Source organism: Nothobranchius furzeri, chromosome 7 (assembly GCF_043380555.1).
Source record: "Nothobranchius furzeri strain GRZ-AD chromosome 7, NfurGRZ-RIMD1, whole genome shotgun sequence".
Classification (NCBI taxonomy): domain Eukaryota; kingdom Metazoa; phylum Chordata; class Actinopteri; order Cyprinodontiformes; family Nothobranchiidae; genus Nothobranchius; species Nothobranchius furzeri.
The window spans coordinates 37,178,170-37,200,590 of NC_091747.1; the positions used below are offsets into that span (position 1 = coordinate 37,178,170).

Here is a 22,421-nt window from a genome sequence, read left to right on the forward strand (position 1 = left end):
ATGGTGCGTTCGCTTTCTCCTCAGAAATTCTAACTTCCCAGTAGGAAAAATCAATTGAAAAAGGACGGTAAAAGGAATGAAGATATACAGTAAATTTAGTTCACAGTAAAGATGTTTGCTTCAGTTTAATTATCAACTTATAAAACTACAAGGACAATGTTAAAATACAAACAGTTGTATGTTATTTATCGTGATATTCATCAAATATGGTTATATATTGAGAAAAAAAAATTTAATTATAAAAGAGAATTAAATATATTAAACACTCAAAAGTATCAAAAATTGGTACCGTTAAGTACCGGTATCGATTCGTAGGTACCGGGAATTAGTACTGGATCGATTCAAATGTCAAAGGTACTCATCCTTAGTTGGGAGTCCTTCTGAGATTTCGTCAGTACGCCGTGGCCATCAGTGGTGATATCAAAGGCATGTTTCACAAGGTACTGGTACTCGACTCAGACAAACCCCTACTGCGCTTCCTGTGGAGGAACATGCAGAGGGAGGAGAAGCCACACATCTATGAATGGCAGGTAATACCATTCGGAACTACTTGCAGTCCATGCTGTGCCATCTACACACTGCAGCATCACGTTCAAAGCTGCCTGCCGGACCCAGCCGACCTGATCGACATTGTCACCCAAGCCTTTTACGTGGATAACTGCCTTTACAGCACACCAGACCCTGCCAAAGCCAAGGTCGTTGTGGACGGATTACGGAAACTTCTAGCAGAAGGAGGCTTTGTCATCCGACAGTGGGCTAGCAACTTTCCTTCAGTCATTGACCATCTACCTTCTGATGCCAGGTCTGCTAGTAGTGAGTTATGGTTGTCCCGAGATAGCACCAAGCTCGATGAGCCCACTCTCGGCTTACAGTGGAACTGTCTTGATGACACTCTGGACTACAAGCACCATCCTACAGAGTCACTCCAGCCCATGCTGAGAAACTTGTACAAGACTCTTGCAAGGCAGTATGATCCACTAGGCTTTATCACCCCCTTTACCACCAGAGCTAAGGTCCTAATACAGGATTTGTGGAAGCACAAGCTGAGTTGGGACAAACTCATAGAACACAGGCCGTTGAAGGAGAAGTGGTTCGCCTGGGCAGATGAGCTTCCCCAGCTCCATCAGGTGCAGTTCCCCAGGACTTACACGCCACCACACGTGGATGACACAGCCACCAGGCAGCTGCACGTGTTCTGCAACGCCTCTGAGAGGGCCTATGGATCAGTTGCCTACCTGCGCACCACAGATGGTGAAGGTAACATCCACATCGCCTTCATTCTCGCTCGCTCCAAGGTAGCCCCCAAGAAGTGTCTCTCCATACCAAGACTGGAACTAAGTGCCGCTCTAACAGGAGCCCAGCTGGTCAAATTAATAAAGACTGAACTTACCATTCCCATTCAGGAAGTTGTGTGCTGGTCAGATTCCACCACTGTCCTTCACTGGCTTTATTCTGAGTCCTGTCGCTACAAGGTGTTCGTGGGGACACGTGTCGCAGAAATTCAGACCCTCACCGACGCTTCCAGCTGGAGATATGTGGAGTCTTCAAGGAACCCCGCAGATCACATCACCAGGGGCCTAACCTTATCAGAGTTAATACGTCATAACCAATGGAGATTTGGTCCTGACTTTCTGTCCCAGAATCAAGATCATTGTCCGGTCATACCAAGTACCACGGCCGATGATGATCAAACTGAGTTGAAGAGGAGTACCTTTGCTGGACTCGTTACTTCAAGCCCTCAGGTACCTGAGGCTGGCCAGTCCCAAACCTGGTCCGAGCTGGTCCTAGCCACTGATCAATCTCATCACAGGGCAGCTGCCCCCAACGATCAGATTGAAGCAGCAGATTACATTGCGGCAGAAAAGCCCTTCTGATCCAGGCCCAAGCTAACTCTTTCCCTGCTGAAATAAAGGCTCTCAAGGCTCAGCAGCTAGTCCCTACTAATAGTAGACTCAGTCCTCTTGCACCAGAGTTTGAAGAGAATACTGGTCTCATCCGAGTCGGTGGTCGGCTCCGCCGTGCAGCAAGTCTCGAGACTGCCACCATACACCCTATTGTCCTGGACCCTGGACATCCAGTGACCAAGTTGCTCATCAAAGACTATGATGAGAGGCTCCACCATCCAGGTGCAGAACGAGTCCTAGCCAAGCTGAGACGTCATTACTGGGTGCTAAGAGGACACAAAGCAATTTACAAGTACCAATATAACTGTCCCGAATGCCGACTTTGGTGTGCCAAGCCTCAGAAACCTAGAATGGCTGACCTCCCACCTGCAAGGCTACGGCTCTTTAAACCTCCTTTCTATTCAGTCGGAGTCGAATGCTTTGGTCCCTTCCTCGTGAAGATAGGGTGTCGACATGAGAAAAGGTGGCGGATTTTATTCAAGTGTATGACCACGAGATGTCTGCACTTAGATCTCCTTGAGGGCTTGGATACAGATGTGTTTTTGCTGTCCTTGTGCCGGTTCATCGCCAGAAGGGGAAAGCTGTTTGAGGATCTCTGCGACAATGGCACCAACTTTACTGGCGGTTGTGGCAGGTCTTCCCTTCCACAGATGGTAGGATCCGTTCACCTGTAGTGCAGGTAAAGGGGAAACACTACACTCCCCCTGTCGTCAAACTGATCCCACTTCCTCAACTCTCGGAAGAAAGTGATGGTGCCTCTGATAGTCTTTCTAGGGGTGAACATTTCTCTTAAAGACAATTGGGGCCGGCTGTGTCCGAAAGACCGAAATGGAACTAATATTCCGCAGAGGGGAACTAATGTTTGTTCAGTGCTTCCAGACTGTGCCTTTAATTTAGGACGGACATACTTCCGGTTTAACGTTGTGTTTGTTGTGAGTGACGGATATTAAAGTGAGTACTAAAGGTGAATATTGATGTTATATTTATGTTCGCTAGTTTATTTCATGTTTGGTATTCCGTCAGTCGCAAGTGTTATTCGTTAGCATGTTTAGTGTTTAAATGACTGCCGTTAGTTGCAAATGCTACAGCTAGCCTTGTGAGTTCCATGCTAAGTTGGTAACGTACCTTCAGTTACACGAGTACCGGTTGATAATTTGTTTAGTTAGCAGTGGGTGTTGGCTATGTCTTTGTTGGATTATTTAACTTACGGAAGTCACTTTGTTTCTTCATAGAAACCACACATATTCATACATGTATTCAACTCCAGCCACAAGAGTCTGCTGTTTAATGTCAACGCCAATAAATCCACTGAAGATACTTCTAGTCCGCCTGGTTGTCTGATCGGAACCTCCTGTCCATATTGACTGTCTCAACCAGTCTGTCTCCCCTTAAGCCTGGTTTATGCTTCTCCGTCAGCTCTGCAAGGGACAGACACGCACGGATTGACGGAAGTGTTTTGCTCTTTTACTTCTCCGTCTCCTGGAGAGTGTTGCAAAGCAATTGCCCGGCAGGACCACAGAGGGCGTAGCGCTGTTCTGTGGTATCCTGTCATGTATCGGTCCAAGATCGTGTGTTTATATTGTGTTTTTTGTGTATATAAGAGATTTTTAACCACCTGTACTTATTCATATCTTGTTGAGTTGTAAGATATGCGCTGTATTTGTGAATTTGTACAATAAAAAATAAATATAAAAAAATATTGCTTGGGTACGGACTCGTTTTTGCCTTCCTTGTGCCGGTTCATCGCCAGAAGGGGAAAGCCGTTTGAGGTCCTCTGCGACAATGGCACCAAGCTCGACATCAAGCTGAATCTTTTATACAGGTTCCTGATTTGTGAAACGTTTCTATATAAACAAAAGTTTCAATGTTCAAGCCAATAAAATTCTTATATTTTATTTTGCCCCATTTCATCAACATCAAGAGCTTTTGAGGGTCACCGTTTATCATTTGCTTATATTTTACATTTCCTCTAGAAATTCAAACATATTTTCTCCAAAAAGTGTTGATTATTGGACTACAGGACTACAACCGCTACTACAACCGCAATTTTGTTCTGACCAATCAAAATCATAACGTGATAATGTAACTTCCGTAAGCTTCATGTTCAGCCAATCAACTACTTTGATGTCATCGGCAGTCGAAGGACCCCGAGCCGATCCTGCACCCGTGCAGATCCTGTACCGACACCAGGTGCTCCACGAGGAACCAGATGTTGCGCACAAGGTGCATGAGTGTTGTGAGGTGCGCTGCTTGTACAGCACCTTGAGTCTATGCAGGAGAGGAAAATAAGAGACGAGTTATCCAACACCATGCTCGTTTCCGACTGATAGCAGCAACATCTGACCAGCCAGTGGTTAAAAGCGCCGACAGCAGATACCCATACAGACCTGGTTAGATGGCACCAAAAGAAAAGTATAGTGAGCAAGCACAGGAGAGAAGTTGTCAAAATAAGAGGCACATGCTTCATTTGAAAGTGGGCATGTTGGGGGGAAAAAACTGCACGGTCACAAACATCCCAGCTGCTGCTGATCACAAATGTCTGTGGGTCTAAACGTGAGAGAGTTTTGTGGAAATAGGTTTGTAAACAATTGGCGCACTAATTCTAGTTTTTCTTGTTGACATGTTGCGTTTTGCTCGCTGTGGGAAGCTTGACGTCAACACTTGCTGCCCATAACAGAAAGAGGGAATGCTGCTGAAGCAGCTGGACTCCCTGCTTCTTCCGATCAAGCGAGTGGAGAGGTCGAGCAAAGGATGTGTTTGCTTTGCTGATAAATAAAGGCAACACATTGAAATAATCCAGAACATGGACCTATAAAGACCCTGACAAAAAAATCATTTTAACATAATTTCTTTATAACTTCATAAAGTTTAAACCAGTCATCCTTTTAATAGAAAAACATTGCCTTTAAACTGTAAATAAATCACGTTCATGCTGAACTGAAGCTTCATTTTTGGCTGGCTGGTGTTTCCCTTCCTAATATGGTGGACTCCTACACGTGTTGATGAACAAACGGATGGAGTGAAAAGTCTATGTAATTTATGTCTATAGAGTTTAGTCTATTCGCATTTCATTGGAAACTGGGGGTCGAACATATTCCCGTTCATACACGTAGAGTGGACGATGACGTAATCGTTTTGGGTGTGTGCTGAATGGGACGACCTCCAAAGAAAAACACTCGCAGCAGACGTGTCCCTGCTTTTAAGTGAAAATTAGCCGATCAGAGCCTGCTGGAGGTAAGACGATCTCTTATGCCGTCCGAACCGGTCCGAACACACGCGTGCGCGCGCACACACACGCGCTCGAGGTTGAGACGGTATTTCATTAAAGGACGATTTCACCAAGTTTTCCCATCTCAACCATCTGATGAAAAATCGCAACTATTGTTCAAAATTCGAGATCAAGCAGAATCTTTTATAAGCAGGTTCCTGATTTGTGAAATGTTTCTATTTAAGCAAAAGTTTCAATGTTCAAGTTAGTTTTCGTTGTTTTATTCCACATTAAGACATTTAAAAATCATCAGCTGGTGGTTAAACTCTTAACTCATGTCAGTCTTTGTGTATATTTAAAATGTATGTTTAAATAAAATCTTTAGATTTATTCCTGAATTTGTTTTGGAATGATTTCGGGCCACAGTGGAATTAAATCAGAACTTCCTGTTTCCAGTTTTGCCTATCTGAGCCCTGTAAATACATTGAAAATTATAGAGGAAAAAACTCCTGATGTGGTTTTAATAAAACGTTAAAATAATTTGTAAAGTCAACAAAGCCATTCAGTCTGAGTGAACTATGCTGACCAAGGTGTTGATCTAATTTAGGCAACTTTATTAAGCTTTCTTTGAATTCAGATGGAAGTTAACATGAGTGTTTTCACATCAGCTACTTTGACTTCTGTCTAAAGATTATTGGTTTGCGTATTTTTTTATTTGAAAGCATGCAACATCATAGAAGATATAATACCAGATGTGATGCATCTAGATTAGGCAACATAAACGTTAGGAAAAAAGCTAAATGCTCTTTTTCTTCATTTGTTAAAGTGAGAGGCTGTAGCTCCTGATGCAAATAGGTCTCATAATGGACAGATCTACTGATCATAAAGCTGTTTCAAAGAATCGTCATTCATTTGAATGTTTTATTCCAGAATTTAAATAGTTCTTTTTGGTTTTATGCAGCAGTTTACCAAAAATGAATAAACAGTTGGCCATCCATCCATCCATCCATTTTCTTCCGCTTATCCAGAGTCGAGTCGCAGGGTCAGCAGCCTAAATCGAGAGGCCCAGACTTCCCTCTCCCCAGCCAATTGGGCCAACTCTTCTGGGGAATCCCAAGGTGTTCCCTGGCCAGGTGACAGATATAGTCCCTCCAATATGTCCTAGGTCTTCCTTTAGGCCTCCTCCTGGCTGGATGTTCTCGGAAAACCTCCCCAGGGAGGCATCCAGGAAGCATCCTAACCAGATGCCTGAGCCACCTCACCTGGCTCCTCTCGATGCAGAGGAGCAGAAAATCTACTCCGAGCCCCTCCCGGATGTCTGAGCTTCTCACCCTATCTCTAAGGGAGAGCCCAGCCACCCTGCGGAGAAAACTCTTTTCGGCCGCATGTATCCGCAATCTCGTTCTTTCGGTCACCACCCAAAGCTCATGACCAAAGGTGAGGGTAGGAATGTACATCGACCGGTAAATCAAGAGCTTCGTCTTCTGACTAAGCTCACTCTTGACCACGACAAACCGGTACAATGCCCGAATCACTGCAGATGCAGCACCAATCCGCCAATTGAGCTTGTGCTCCAGGTACCCGGGAACAAGGCCCCGAGATACTTAAACTCCTCCACTTGAGGCAGGACTTCGTCCCTGACCCAGAGAAGGCATTCTACCCTTTTCCGAATCCAGACCATGGTCTCAGATTTAGAGGAGCTGATTCTCATCCCAGCTGCTTCACACTTGGCTGCGAACCGCTCCACCGAAAGCTGAAGATCACATTCTGATGAAGCCAACAGGACCACATCATCTGCAAAAAGCAGAGACCCAATCCTCAGGCCATCAAAATGGATGCCCTCAACACCTTGGCTGCACCTAGAAATCCTGTCAATAAAGGTTATGAACAGAATCGGTGACAAGGGGCAGCCTTGGTGGAGTCCAACTCTCACTGGGAACGAGCCCGACTTACTGCCAGCAATGCGAACCAAGCTCTGACACCGGTTATACAGGAACCTAACAACCTGTATCAGAGGGCCTGGTACCCCATAGTCCCGGAGCATCCCCCCAGGGCCCCCTAAGGGAGGTCATACGCCTTCTCCAATTTCACTAAACACATGTAGATTGGTTGGGCAAATTCCCGCGCACCCTCCAGGATCCCCCTAAGGGTATAGAGTTGGTCCAGTGTTCCATGGCCAGAACAAAAACCACATCGCTCCTCCAGAATCTGAGGTTCGACAATCCAACGAATCTTCCTCTCCAGAACCCCTGAAAAGACCTTACCAAGGAGGCTTAGGAGTGTGATCCCCCTGTAGTTGGAACACACCCCTGCAGTCCCCCTTTTTAAATAAGGGAACCACCACCCCGGTCTGCTAGTCCAGTGCGACTGCCCCCGATGTACACGCGATATTGCAAAGCCGCATCAGCCAACACAGCCCCGTAACATCCAGAGCCTTAAGAAACTCTGGGCGGGTCTCATCCACCCCTGGAGCCTTGCTACAGAGGAGCTTTTTAACCACCAGTTGTATGGAAGTCTTGCTCCATGGTCTTGCCAAACTCCTCCCATGCCTGGGGTTTTGCCTCCGTGACCACCCGAGCCACATTCTGCTTGGACTACCGATACCTGTCAGCTGCCTCTGGAGTCCCACAGGCTGAAAAGACCTGATAGGACTCTTTCTTCAGCCTGACAGCATCTCTAACCGCCGGTGTCCAACACAGGTTTGTGGGTTGCCACCACGACAGGCACCAATGACCCTGTTGGCCAAAATCCATATTTTTAAATAATAACATAGAAAATGGGATGACACTGCATTTTAACCAAACACTGACTGAGGCTACCTTGTGATTTCTGCTCTGTTCTGTCTCCATCAGACACAATGGCCTCATCCACCCCTCTTTCCAAGGCCAACACCAGCTTCTCTCTGGAGCTGCTCAGAAAGCTGAGTGAAGACAACTCAACTGCAAACATCTTCTTCTCTCCTTTCAGCATCTCTTCAGCTCTGGCTATGGTGATGCTGGGAGCCAGAGGAGACACGGCCACACAGATATCAGAGGTACCCAGCAGTGTGTTTCAGTTTGATCCTCCTCACTGTGCCTCTGTGTGACACTACTACTTTGTCCGCAGTGTTTAAAAACTCAGGACTGCCGGGATGATGTCCACTCTCAGTTTGACAAACTGCTGGGAGAGCTCAACAAGCCAGGTGCTCCTTTTGCCCTCAGCGTGGCTAACAGGCTGTTTGGAGACCAGTCCTACCAGTTCCTTCAGGTCAGTGGGTGATGGCCTGAGCAAATGATTTGTTTTTATTAGAAAAGGTAAGTGGTTTAAAGATTTTTTTCTGACAGCGAATGAATTAGATCTGGTAGCTAACATTTTTATGATAATCTAAAAAAATGTGCTTTGTGTTTTCAGGAGTTTTTAACACAAACCAGGACAAACTACAAGTCTGAGCTGGAGTCTGTGGACTTCAGAACTAAATATGAGGAAACCAGAAATGAGATCAACAGCTGGGTGGAGAAGCAGACACAAGGTGGATCACCAAAGCCATATTTATACATCTCCGTCAGCTCTGCGAGGGAGAGATGCACGGACGGACGGAGACAATTTGCCCTCATTTTTCTCCGTCTCCTGGGGAATGTTGCAAAGCAATTCCCCGCCAGGACAATAGAGGGCGTAGCGCTGTTCTGTGGAATCCTGTCATGTATCCGGTCCAAGATAGTGTGTTTATATTGTGGTTTTTGTATATAAGCGACTTTTTAACACAGACAAATTTGTCACTCATCCTCCTCCACCTCTTCATGCAATCGCCACCTCTAAACCCACATTTCCCATCATTTCCGTCCACGAATAAAACGCTTGCTGTGTATCTTTTCTCTCCTCCAGTCACGGGGGACAAAATCGTTCATATTTTTTCCTAGAGGTATTCTTCAAGCTTCTCCATGTCTGCCGCTAGATATCCTTGGGTCTCTATGTTTTTGAGGGCGCAATGGCGGCACTGTTGACGACAGTGGCATTCTGACCAATCACAAGCTTACGTTCTCCGTCTCGATGGACGGATGTTTAGAAAAGAGCTTGACTCCGTCTGTCCTTGCAAGGGCTTTCCAGTAGCCTCGCAAGGACGGATAATGGCGTTGCGAGCGTCCGTCCCTACGCAGACGGAGAAGTATAAATTAGGCTTAAGACCATCATATGAACCATCAGTCACACATATGATGAAGAAACCTGCAGCTTCAGCAGTGTGGTATTGTGATGTTATTGATTCTTCTATTGTTCTCAGGTAAAATCAAGGATATCATAGCTAAGGGTGAGCTGAACAACATGACCAGGCTGGTACTGGTCAACGCCATCTACTTCAAAGCAGCCTGGGATGAACCGTTTCTGAAAATGTCAACTTATAATGGCCAATTTTGGCTCAACAAGGTAAAACTGAAAAACCTCAAAGTCTGCCAGACACAATCTTTGTGCAAAACTCAGACATAGATTCAGTTATTTTCATGGTTTTTAGTGTTGCCACATCCAATAACTTACGTTTGGACATTAGGGATGTGTTTAGGTGAAATTCTGGTAATACGACACGTATCATTCAATTTCATTTCCATTTTTATTTCATTTCATGCAATCAAACAAAATTTACATTAAAACAATTCATGTTCAAAAATAATCCATAAATGAAAAGGAGCAGAAAGAAGCTAAAACTTATATCTGCCCCCTTAACACATCAGACATTAGCTGTTCAACTCAAAGACGTTCACCTACCCCCCACCCCCAACACAAACAAGTCTATCAGCCTACTTAAGGTCTTATTATTTCATCAAGATACATTTGAAGCCTTTTTAAGATACAGAAAATGATTTAGATAGTTTTATTTCACCGTCAAGACTATTCAATAAACAGACACCTTTAACGGAAATACATCTTTCCATTATCGCTGTTCGGAATCTTGTTAAATTTTTTTTAATAACAATTCCTTTTAAATTATAATTACTTTATCTTTTTACAAATCTCTTTTGAATATTTATTGGTAGAACTCCTTTCTGTGCTGTGTACATAAGTCTCAATAAATTGTATTCTACTAATTAGTCCAATTTCTTTAGGTCTAGTTGTGAAAACATCGGATCCGTAGGATCCCTATATCCGCTTCCACTAATAACTCTCACTGCTCTTTTCTGTAAAAGAACAATTAAATGTGTAAATATTTTGCAGGTACTTCCCCATACTTCAATACAATGTGTCAGATATGGAAGAATTAACGAGTTATGCAGAATATACAAAGCTTTTTTGTTCAACAACTCATTCGTCTTATTTAGTACTGCAATAATTCGATATAGCATTATAATAGCATTCATGTTAGACTTCCACAATAAATGTTCATCTATCATAACACCTAAAAACTTAATTTCTTTTACTATCTCAATTCCTTCAACATATAATGATGCATCAGCACAATACGATATATCACAATATATTGCGATACATTCACCCAGACGATATTAGTGATTTTAATTTTTTTTACTGAAATTATTGTAGGAAAATTCAATAAACAGTCCAAACATATACATAACATGATTAACATGAGGTGGAAACAAAACCTGTTGCACACTGCTGCCAACTAGCGGTCGGTGTTTGAATTGCACCAAAAGAAAAGAAAATACCCTAATGTTTGCATGCAAATTCCTCCAAAAATTCTATACACTGCTTTTGCATATTGATATAATATTGCAGGAAAAAATATTAAGATATATTGCCGAATCGATATTTTTTTATATCCCTATTGGACATGTTTTAATAGAGTAGAGTAAAGTGGTCAAACAAGTGCAGGTTTCTGGTTTGTTTTAGCATTGAAAATAAAAATGCTGATTCATGTTTGCTTTACCCTGTTGTCTGCTGTGAACCTCATCAGAATCAGAATCAGAATCAGAATGAATTTTATTGCCAGCGCTCTTTTCAGAGCATAGGAACTTGACTCCATAGTACAACCTGACCAAGGTTACACACACACATATAGACAAGACAGATACAGGCAGACCATGGGAGCAGCCATGATGGCGCTCCTTTGTAGATGAGTAAGGGAATACATGAGGGAAGTTCAGGGAGGGAGAAAAAAGGCATTAACAGGGTTACACCAGCAGGGTGTAGCGCTCCAATGCAAAAAAAAAAAAACACCCGACATGTAAGAAACAAACATCACAGTTCACAACATGAGACCCGGTAGGTAGGGGGGAGGGGCTGGGATCCTGCTTTCCTCAGCGGGGGCGGCCTGTGTGGCGCTCGACCAGCTGGCTCCGCAGGTGGGAGGGAGGCCACGGGGAAGCACAGAGAGCAGTGAGTCCTTCAGCTTGATGACCTCAGTGGAGACCACAGTCTGGAGGCGGGGGGTGGGTGGATAGAGATTCACAGCATTTGTCTGCATTCCTTCCAGCGTGGGGGTTTTGCATGCAACTCCAAGGCTGCTTATGGCGTCAGATTCGAAAACAAAACTTTGTTTGGGTAAGACAGAGATAATTTTTCCTCTCTGCCTTAAGTCTGTATTGATCATTCAAGTCCTCCACTGAAGCCAATTCAGTGATTAAACATCTCCACACCGTCCGGTGACCCTTTCCGAGATGTTATCAATCCTCTGCGCTAACACCGGTAACGCAGCTAAGACATTGTCCAGCTTGCGATTCACCTCGAGCAGGTTAGAACTGGTGCAAATTTCAGGCACAATGCAGGATTGGAGATTTAGGATCCAGACAGTCGTAGTTCCTCTCCAGCAAAATAAAATGATACATAATATGAAATCCACAATAAAGCTTTAGAGGTAGGACAAAAGAAGTAATAACTCTAAGATGTTTAACTCAACAATCCAAATACTAGGGAAGCATGAGACATGGAGGTGTCAGGAGAAAACTGTTGAAAGGTTTTACTAAACAGAATTCAGGAGCTAGATTTGCATATGAAGCTAGTATTTCATAAGAAGGGGACATAAAAGTGAGGATGATTTTTTTTTACACTTCTTTTTGGGAAAGACGAGTTCAGGGAAGACTTTCCCAGAGACACAAAGACAGAATGGGAACCATCTGAGATCACACTGACAACCCTCTGATGAGTGGTGAACCCGCTCTTCCTCCTGACCCACTGTCATGCATGACTACTTGATGTGCTTGCTGTCTTCAGAGCATCACAAAACCAGTAAAGATGATGTCCCAGTACTCCTTCTTTCCTCTTGGCTTCATTCCTGAAGTCAGCTGTCAGGTAATAAAGTAACAAAGTCTAAATATTAATAAAAATTACTTCCTAAGGAGACTGACAGGGATTCTGTATAATATGTTTTAAATATTTGAATTCTTCATCTGAACAGGTCCTGGAGTTGCCTTACAAAGGGAAGGAACTGAGCATGCTCATCCTTTTACCTGAGAAGATAGACGATGATACAACAGGTCTGGAGCAGGTAGGACTCATTCTCACATAGATTGATAGGATTTACGTGGACGGACGCATCCTATGATTTTTCATCCATGCAGCTGGAGAAGCACTTGACCTATGAGAAGTTCATGGAGTGGACTCATCCAGAAAAGATGCACACATGTAAAGTTGACGTGAACCTACCTTGATTCAGACTTGAGGAGACGTACGAACTGAATGAAGTCCTGACCCGCATGGGCGTGGTGGATGCTTTTGCTGCGTCAAAATGTGACTTCTCTGGTGAGACATGTTAACCTGTCGCATGCAGTGGGGCAAAAAGTATTTTCACTGACTGTGCAAATTGTCCCACTTAAAAAGTTGAGAGAGGTCTGTAGTTTTGGTGTAGATACATCTCAACCATAGGTGTCATTTTAACCGGGGACGCCGGGGACATGTCCCCGGCAAAATTTGTGATTGGCAGCTGTGTCCCTCCCACTTTCAAAAACGCCTGCTGATGAGGATTTTTGTTTTACCAGCTCAGATCTTATACCAGGGGTCGGCAACCTGTTCCCATCAAAGAGCCATTATTACCTGTTTCCCACGGTAATTTTGGACGGACCTTAATAAGCAGTGACTTAAGTGAATTAGGCAGGTCGCGCTAGAAAATTTAGTTTAAAAAGATGTCATAAATGTGTTCCCCCGTCCTTTTTATTTATAAAATATGAAGTAAAAACTCACAATTTAATTTTCAATTATTTGTCATTAACATGTAGTCTACACCCGGGCGTTAAGTGGACCATCTTCCAGTAAAGGCAAAGCATCCAGCCCATCTCTCCAAATGCGTAAAATGTGCATCAGCCGCTAGTTAGGCGCGCCGCGCGCACCATCAGCTGATCAGCCCAGACAAGAGCAGAGCAACTAGAGACAGAATAGAGGATAATTGTGTCTGGATGTGGATGGAGATTACATTTTACAGCAGCCTGATCATCATTTAAATACGTAAACCATCACCTGGCTTCTAGTCCACGCTATCAGCATTATTTTAATTGGTGTGTGTGTGTGTGTGTGTGTGTGTGCGTGTGCGTGTGTGCGTGTGTGTGTGTGTGTGTATGTGTGTGTGTGTGTGTGTGTGTGTTTTCCACTTCAAATACTGGTCTAACCAACCAGACCAGTGTGTCCAGTAACATATTATTGTTACAATTAAACAGTTTCACTTCATGTAGGCTAGGAACATTTCACCTGCCGTGGCCCGACCGCTTCTGCTCCACATAAACTTTGTGCGTAATCAAATGTCTCTACAGGTGCTTTCTGCGCTGCTATTCTGCCTCAGACTGGATGCGTCATGCGCGTCCATATTAGAGACGGGAAAAAGCGCTGTTCAGCCAAAGTTTCATAATTTCATAAAAAGAACATTTTTCCAAGTGACATCCCTCAGAGAGACCGGGTTTCCAGACTGTTTCAGTGGGAGGAAATCTTATCGCATGCGCCGGTTCTGTGCTGCGCTGCGAACCCCAGATCTTCAGCTCACTGTCCACCGTGGGCGCTCCGAGCCGCGCTGAACACAGTGTCCAGTATAAAGCTCTGATGTTCTGATGGGAATATTTTACCTCCACGATGTGCGTTAATGATTAAAATGTCAGCTCATCCATGCGCATCAGTGTGCGTCGGGGTAATTCTTTCAAACCAAGCAACATCCTTGAGTTTATCCATCAAAATAAACAGTCAAATGAAATGAGGGCCCGGGCGCGATTCGATCCCCAGACTCCCGGGTGAGAGTCATACGCTCTAACCAGTCAGCCAAAGGGACAACCCCTTGGCCAAGTAGCCAGGGCGCATTATCTATCGGGACACTGTGACAGGACACTCACACCGCCAAACCTGATTATGAAACTTTGGCTGAATAGTGCTTGTTCCTGTCTCCAATGTGGCGACGCATCCAGGAACCTGTCTGAGGAGAAGCCCAGAATCTCACATCCTTCAGCTCAGGAAGCGCATATGATTACGCACAAGCGTTACGCGTCAACCCGGTCTCACAGTAAGACCGGGTTGGACCTGTTCAGGTTTACGCAGACAATCTTTACATTTAGAATTGGCATACAGATGTAAAATTAATGCAGTAAAATATAAAGCTTTTTATTTAAATATCCATTCATTATTTTACAAGCACAGAGAGCCGCATCAGATGGATGGAAGAGCCGCATGCGGCTCCAGAGCCGCCGACCCCTGTGCTAGCCTACTTTATTGTCCCCAGCAATTTTTAAACCCCACTCAAGTGTATGGTAATGGTCCCCAGCAATTTTGAAAACAAACTGACGCCCTTGATCTCAACTGTGAGACATAATGTCTTCCAGCATGATAATCATCCTCAAAGCAGTGGCTTTGTAAACAAAGGTTTCAAGTTTCTGGAGTGAACTAGCCAGTCTCCAGACCTCAATCCAATAGAGAATCTGGGTAAGGAGCTGAAGGTCCATGTTGTCCAGTGACAGCACCAAAACATCACAGTTCTAGAATGGATCAGCATGGAAGAATGGGCCAAAATACCAGCTACAGTGTGGTCCAACCATGGTTACATTACAAAGTATTGAGGTGGATTTTTGTTAACTCATTCACTGCCAGCCGTTTCCTGATCAGATAAGCCCTTCGCTGCCAGCGTTTTTCAGCTGTTTTTTTAAGAGTCACAAAACGTTGCGCTCTGTGATGATGTCAACGCTAAAACTAACAAAACAAAGAGGAGACTCACCTCTTACGTCAGGAACAATCTGCTTGTTTTGAGCGTTATCCGTTCTTTCATCAACCGTTGTTGAATTGGGATCGGCAGAAGGTTTACCGGTTTGCGCTTCACTTTTTTTTACAGCAGCGGCCCAAAACGATCTCCTAACACAAAGATTTTCTGCTTCCTAGTCACGTGACGTGTGCAGATGAAGATCGACCTTAGAGCTGGGATGTTTGTTCTCACAGAGCGGGGGCATGTTCCGATGCCCACACGGTAAAAAGATGCAAATGACGACTTTAGTTGTCAATGGCAGTTAATGACCAATTGCATCATTTCTTCACCATTATGCAAATAAATTCTAGAAAAATAAAACATTGGGATTTCCTGGACAACTGTAGTGTATCCTGAAAATTACAGATCTTTCATTTTTTCAGGTGGGACAACTTGCACAATCGGTGGCTGCCAAAAATGTTTTGCCCCACTGCACTTATAAGAGTCTCTGAGTAAAAATTGTGATTATATGAAACCCGTTCATGTGACTGACTTGCCTCAAAACCTTATTTATACTGTGACTTTGTCCGATCAAAATCATAAAATCGTTTATTTCAATCATTATTTAACCTGAAAAGTAAACCTGTCAATTTTAAAATATGTGTGCACGATCAGGGGCACCTAGTCACCACAGTTTTAATAATTAAATACAAATTATTATTATTATTATTATTATTATTATTGTTATTATTATTATCATTATTATTATTATTATTATTTATTATCATTATAATATATAAAGTGCGACGGTGGCACAGGAGTTAAGTGCTCACCCTGTTGCAGGTTCGAGACCCGCTCAGTTTGTTGATGTCGTTGTGTCCTTGGGCAAGACACTTACCCCACCTCGCCTGCTGGTGGTGGTCTGAGGGACCGGTGGCACCAGTGCTCGGCAGCCTCGTCTCTGTCAGTGTGCCCCAGGGCAGCTGTGGCTACATTGTAGCTCATACCCACCAGTGTGTGAATGTGTGTTAATGGGTGAATGACTGATTGTGTTGTAAAGCACCTTGGGGGGCTCCAGGACTCTAGAAGGCACTATATCAAATACAGGCCATTTACCATATATATTTCTTTTTGTAGGTATGTCGAGCAACAAAGAGCTCTTTCTGTCCAAAGTCTCCCACAAGGCCTTTGTGGAAGTAAATGAGGAGGGAACTGAAGCTGCTGCTGCCACTAGCATCTCTAAAATGTTTGTTTGTCGTAGACAAATGTTCAGAGCAGACCATCCTTTCCTTTTCTTCATCCGCCATAACCCCACCATGAGTGTTCTGTTTGCCGGACGCTTCTGCTCCCCTGAGTGAGAGATGTCTGGACATGGACTGTTATAGTGATGAACATCAGTATTTGAACACCCTGCGGTCATACAATGGGATTTCCTGATTATTTTAAATGCTTTCTCTCACAATAGGAAAACACCTAATGTGAGTTTAAGACCCCCTAAAAATTTCTTAGTTAGAACTTGCAAAATTGCTGGGTGTTCGAATATGTATGTTCCTCACCATATGGTGGAACAGGTTTATTATACTTCACAGAAAGCTACTGTTTCTTCTACAAACTAGTGATTTTCTTCATATCCATATTAACCAGTTTGTTGTTTTCTGTGATTCTTTTGTAAAATATCTGATGAAGGGCGCTAATCCAGTTTAGTCCAACGCCAAAGGCTTACTGACTGCACCACCAACACCAAGTCCTAGGAAGAAGGAGGTCCAGTCATTGAGTTCTTTGCAACATTTTGTTTTATTTTTTAAATTAATTTGGAAACTCAACAATTATTTTTATGCAAATAATGTCTTACTTAATATTGTATGTGTGTCAATAAAATAATGAAAATTCAAAATTATGCTCTCTAATGTGAATTTTTCATCTTTTTGCGTGTAAATATCTTTTAATAATTTACTTTTATATCATGGGCTCGGTGTCAAGGGCTTTCATTATTGTATATATTGAATTTCCACTAACCTAACAAAGTAGCAGGTTCAATAGGTACTGCTCCAGACTAAATATTGCTCCTGATAAAATACATCCTTCAAATAAAGTTACTCAGCATAGTTCAGAGTTGTAAACTGTGCTCCATGTCTCTGCTGCTGTCGGGCAGATGGCTCCCCTGATGGCGTTGTCTGGCTCATCTGAACTCAGCCCAACGTGTTCCATTTTTTTAACCTTATGTCCGTAAGTGTGTGTGTGTGCATGTGTGTGTGTCAGAAGATGAATGTTATGGGAGAGTATTCTTGTCATATTGCTTTTATATTTGTGGGGAGGGAGGGAATGCGGGGTCATTTTCATTTGTGAAGCACTTAGAGTTGCATTTATTGTATAAATTGTGCTATATGAATCAAGTTTGATTTTGAGTTTGATTTGACGACGTGCTTTACTGGAAACCTCAAAGCTAACCAAGCTAGCTTGAATGCTTGTTTACTTTTCACACGTCCTGCAAATTAAGACACTATGACCGACATTGTTAATAGAATCCTGTTTTATGTTTAAGTCTAGCTTTAATAAACAGAGTGTGTGGAAAAAGCCGTGAGGGCTGCATGACCAGGTTGCTGCTTCTGGTCAACACCTGCAGTGTTGTAGTGTAGTGAGATTGGGGTGTTAAATTATGACCCATAAGATGTGATGATTCTATATAAATATAGAATATCAACCTGATTGATCTCCCAGAAGAATTTAGGATTCTTTGCTTATTCAGTGACCATTAACACACTTCGTATTAATGCAGACAGAGTCAAGTATATAATTAAAAATAAATTTTATGTCATGTTAGAGGGCAGTTTTTTGACCCACGACATGAAGAATCACCACAGAACCAGAGGTAAGGAAAAGTTTCTATGTATATTATTAAAGTCTTTGTGGAGGAGAGAAAAAACGGAGATCGAGGGGGTAGAGGAGTTTCGGGGTGTTCTGGAGAGAGAATGGATTTTAGTCTTTGGATAATGATGCAGAGGAAAATCAAAAGGGGAGAGGAGACTTATGGTCTTCAGGAAGTTGGGAAGCCAAGGAGGGAGGCAGGTCAGGTCTGGCTGAGGGGGAGATCGAGAGACCAAGGCTGGGAGCTGAGCACAGGGAGTTGGCTGCAGGTGTGTTCAGGTGAGCAGGTGGGCGGTGGACAGCTGGTAGTCAGAGGTGAACGACGTGGCTGAAGACTTGAGTGAATCCAAAGTTATTGAAGTGTGATATTCTTTGCAGGTGAGGGAAATCTGGATGGGTCAGGAGAACAGATCAGATAAACGTGGAGTCAGGATACAAAAAGACAAAAATGTATTCTGAGATACCAAGAGCTAGGACTGGTAACGGCTAGAACTACCCAAGACTGAGTATCATCCGGCACTGGTGAGTTGTCAAGCCGCTCCTTAAATCCCCTGACCACTGATGAAACTGGACTCTGACCTTTCAGTGTCTTCACAAGTCAATGCTACTGTCAAGTCCTGCTTTTTCCAACGCTGCCACATCACTCATCTTAAGTCAATCCTCAAACGCCCAGATCTTGAGTCAGTCATTCATGCTTTTATTACTTCACGTCTGGATTATGCAAATTCTGTCCTGATTGGGATTAATGCTTCAGCCTTAAGTAAACTGCAGAAGGTTCAAAATGCCGCGGCCAGATTTTTAACCAACACCGACAGACGCATGCACATCACACCCATCCTCGCAGATTTACACTGGCTCCCAGTCAAATTTAGGATTAACTTCAAGGTCTTGTTATATGTTTACAAGGCTTTGTACTGCCCATCCCCATCCAATCTGACGGACCTGCTGACCCTGTATGTTCCCACCCGTGCAAGACACTTAACCCTCCTTGTCTGCTGGTGGTCAGAGGGACTGGTGGCACCAGTGTATGGCAGCCCTCGCCTCTGTCAGGGCAGCTGTGGCTGTATTGTAGCTCATCATCACTAGTTTGTGAAGGGGTGAATTACTGATTGTGTTGTAAAGTCCTTTTTTTGGGGGTGGGGGGGTTGTAGAACCCTAAGAAGGTGCTGTACACATACAGGCCAAGTAGGTTTCTTCTAAAAGTAATAGTAAGTATCCAACTGAGACGGTTACAGTAGAAATGGTTGAGGTGTGTGTAATTACTCTAGATAAAATACACAACTTTAATAAAAGTTTCCAGAATATTTTCACAAAATGCAGGTTGGAGAAAGGAATGTCCTGGCCAAAGAGCATCCAAACCTGGATGAAAAAGACTTTGACCAGAGGTGGGTGGTATGTTACAAGCACTGATGCGCTTCTTTTTTCTTTTTGTTGCACTTCTGTTATCCACCCGTGTCTTGTTGTCTACCCACGGTTGTGCATACCTAAAGCACTTTTGCAAGTTTGACCACATTCTTTTAGCCAAGACTTAATTTTTTGTGCAAAAGTTTTTTGGTTTAGACTCGGTTTAGTCATTTATTTGTTTGTTCTTTAAATTATTGTCAGCACTCCTCTAGATTTTAGAAGTTTCTCTGTGTAAGAATGTCTGACTTCAATGAGTAGGTAATTAACTTGCTTCTGCAGATCTTAACGACTTGCCGAACAGACAATTCAACCTTTTAAACCATGCTGGATAGTGGCCCCCAAGGACCATGGTTGGACACCCCTGGTATTGGTCTTTTCATAAGTCCTAGGTATCTTCACTTCTCACCAGGTCATGCACTGAGAAGAAGAAATTATAATATGTATATCTGCTGATACTTAAAAAAATGCTCAGTTAAATATACAAGGACATTTTATCCTCAGATTTAAAACTCTAAAAGTTAGAACAAACGTGCAATTGTATTTGTCACTGCTTAGTGAAAAATCTATGTTTACCTGCAAACTACTATTAGTGTTTAATGTATGAAAATAAACAATATATCAGATTTTTCTGTAGCACAACTTGGATGCAGTGTGAAAAAGTTGCATATTTCAAAATTCAGTTGAGAAAATAGAGAAATATAAATTTAAAGAGTCAAAAAAATCCTTGAAGTTTGGATACTTTGTAAGCAGGCATCGGATGTGAAACAGACTTTCTGTCACATCGATCAGGACTTTTTTTTCTTTGAATCACCAGACTAAAGCTGAGCAGCAGACTCTGGAGATGCTGGATCTAAAAGTGTCCTTTGATCAGTAACCAGAGCAGGTGTGATAGGGCAAATGTTTGATGGAGGTCATTTAAAGATGCGCTCGTTGTTCATGGTGGTCCAATAAAATAAATTGGTAGCTGGCCTTCTTGTCACCTGATCCTGGATAAAACAAGTGGTTTTACAGAGTGAGACGTCGTGAAGGTGTCCTTTGGTGTTGATGGGATGGTTGTTGACCTCTGTGTCCTTCCTCTTCAGACCCAGATGGAGATAACATGAATGTGGAACCTTTCCACCCGGTGAGCTCAGTGCACATATCAGACATGTTTTTCTACTGCCTTTTCCTGATGAGGATCTAATTGCATTTTGGCCATTTTCTGAACAGTCCCAGCTATGAGTAGGGAAGTATGATGAAAGACTGAATTGTAGAACTGGTGTGGAGCTGAATTCAAACTGTTGATAGGCACATGAAGGTCTTTGGAGTGTCTGTCAGTCATTCACCTCCTGTCATTCATCCAACTTTAGCAGCACCCAGCTGAGAGCTGCACGCCTCCATCCCTGTTGCTCCTCGGCTGGATGGCTGGTTTGTTATTGAAAAGAGAGGAAAAATAACAACCTCCTTCTCTTCTCTGTTTCAAAAATGTCACTTATCTGCCTTCCACTTGGAACTATTTTCTCTTTAAATACTGATCCGACCGTGTGTTTCACACATTGAACAAGCCTAAACAGACTCAGACAGGGTCTACTGACCCAATGGAGGTGATAATACAGCTTGGACCTGAAGTCATCTTCCTGCAGTACTGAAATTTCCCACTAGATGGTGGCAGGACCATGTGATGTCAGACTTCACAGCAGCAAACGGAGGAATATCCCAATGCAATTAAATATCCCATCCTTAAAACACATGGCAAACCATCCCTTCACTTACTCAGTGACCATCTGATATTGTGTGATCTGAACAGACACCATTAGGGTATTGTGCAACTGGAGAATGTTTAAATCTGCATGCCATGAGCCTTGAGAGCCTTGTTAAATATCCCAGATGTTTCTTTCTCTACACCATGCTTCCTGCGTGTTTAAAATGCTCCCCAAAGGATGAAGATGAATCCCTCCTCACATTGGAGACTATGTGATCAGTCCATTTTGGATCTATCCAAAGAAGAACAACTGATATTCAAGAGCACTGTATGTCATGACTTTTCATGCCTCATGTCCTTCGCCTTTTCTTAAATCTGTCATTTGAATCACAAAGTTTATGACAAAACCGTGCAGAGTCCTTTCTGTGAAACACTGAACTGATTAAACTCAGGTCAGCGCACTTGGCATTGGTGTAGTGGCTTTGGGTTCAGGGCCTTGTTCAAATGGACCTGCTGGAAGGATTTTATGGTTGTGGTAAAAGGCACCAATGCCATTTTCTGCTGCTCCTTTTAACCTGTCTTATTTAAAAATTCAAAAGAGAAATCAACAAATTTTTTTTTGTTTGCACTACACACTAATGCAAATCTCATGCAAATGACTGAGAAATCTGGTCTAGAAAAAGATGCTGGTTATCAGAGGTGTGGACTCGAGTCACATGACTTGGACTTGAGTCAGACTCGAGTCATTATATTAATGACTTCTGACTTGACTTGATAAAATCCATAAAGACTTACGACTTGACTTGGACTTGAATGCCAATGACTTACGATTTGCAGGATCTTGGTGAGGGGTCCAGGTACACATTCAAATTGCTATGGAATCTGTAGTACCCAGAATAGAATGTGTAAGCTTGAATGCTGCCACTCACAAGGATGAGCCTTGCTGGCCTCAGACTACAACCTAAAGAAGCCTAAGTCATATTGAGAGTAGATTCATCATGAAAATGTACTGCTAACATATATAGGCTGGGACCAACGAGGGGCAGTGTACGTAGAATGTACCAGATAAAAAACTGAATGTAATCTAAACATGTGAGTGTGACCGAATGTATTCAGGGTAAGCAAACAGCACAATTATATTTAAGAAAATGACAAAAAAAAATTACAATTTCTGTCAACATTCTTCTATTGTAAGAGATCTGTGTTGTCTTCATGTTTGTCCAGTTCCAGAATTAATTCCCACATGCTACAACCAGATCATTTCAGCAGTTTTCTTCAGCTTTCTACTTGATC

The 22,421-nt window shown here is 43.1% G+C and overlaps 1 protein-coding gene across 1 annotated transcript; it reads left to right on the top strand.

Moving 5' to 3' along the window:
- The first annotated feature begins 4,998 nt into the window (after positions 1 to 4,998).
- LOC107372840 (leukocyte elastase inhibitor) lies at positions 4,999 to 17,072 on the top strand. Its single transcript, XM_054751353.2, is given in 9 exon segments — positions 4,999 to 5,138; positions 7,965 to 8,146; positions 8,218 to 8,358; positions 8,503 to 8,620; positions 9,368 to 9,510; positions 12,247 to 12,324; positions 12,431 to 12,520; positions 12,594 to 12,774; positions 16,316 to 17,072. Coding segments are annotated over 8 exon segments (1,149 nt in total). The 5' UTR covers positions 4,999 to 5,138; positions 7,965 to 7,969; the 3' UTR covers positions 16,537 to 17,072.
- The last annotated feature ends 5,349 nt before the right edge of the window (positions 17,073 to 22,421 follow it).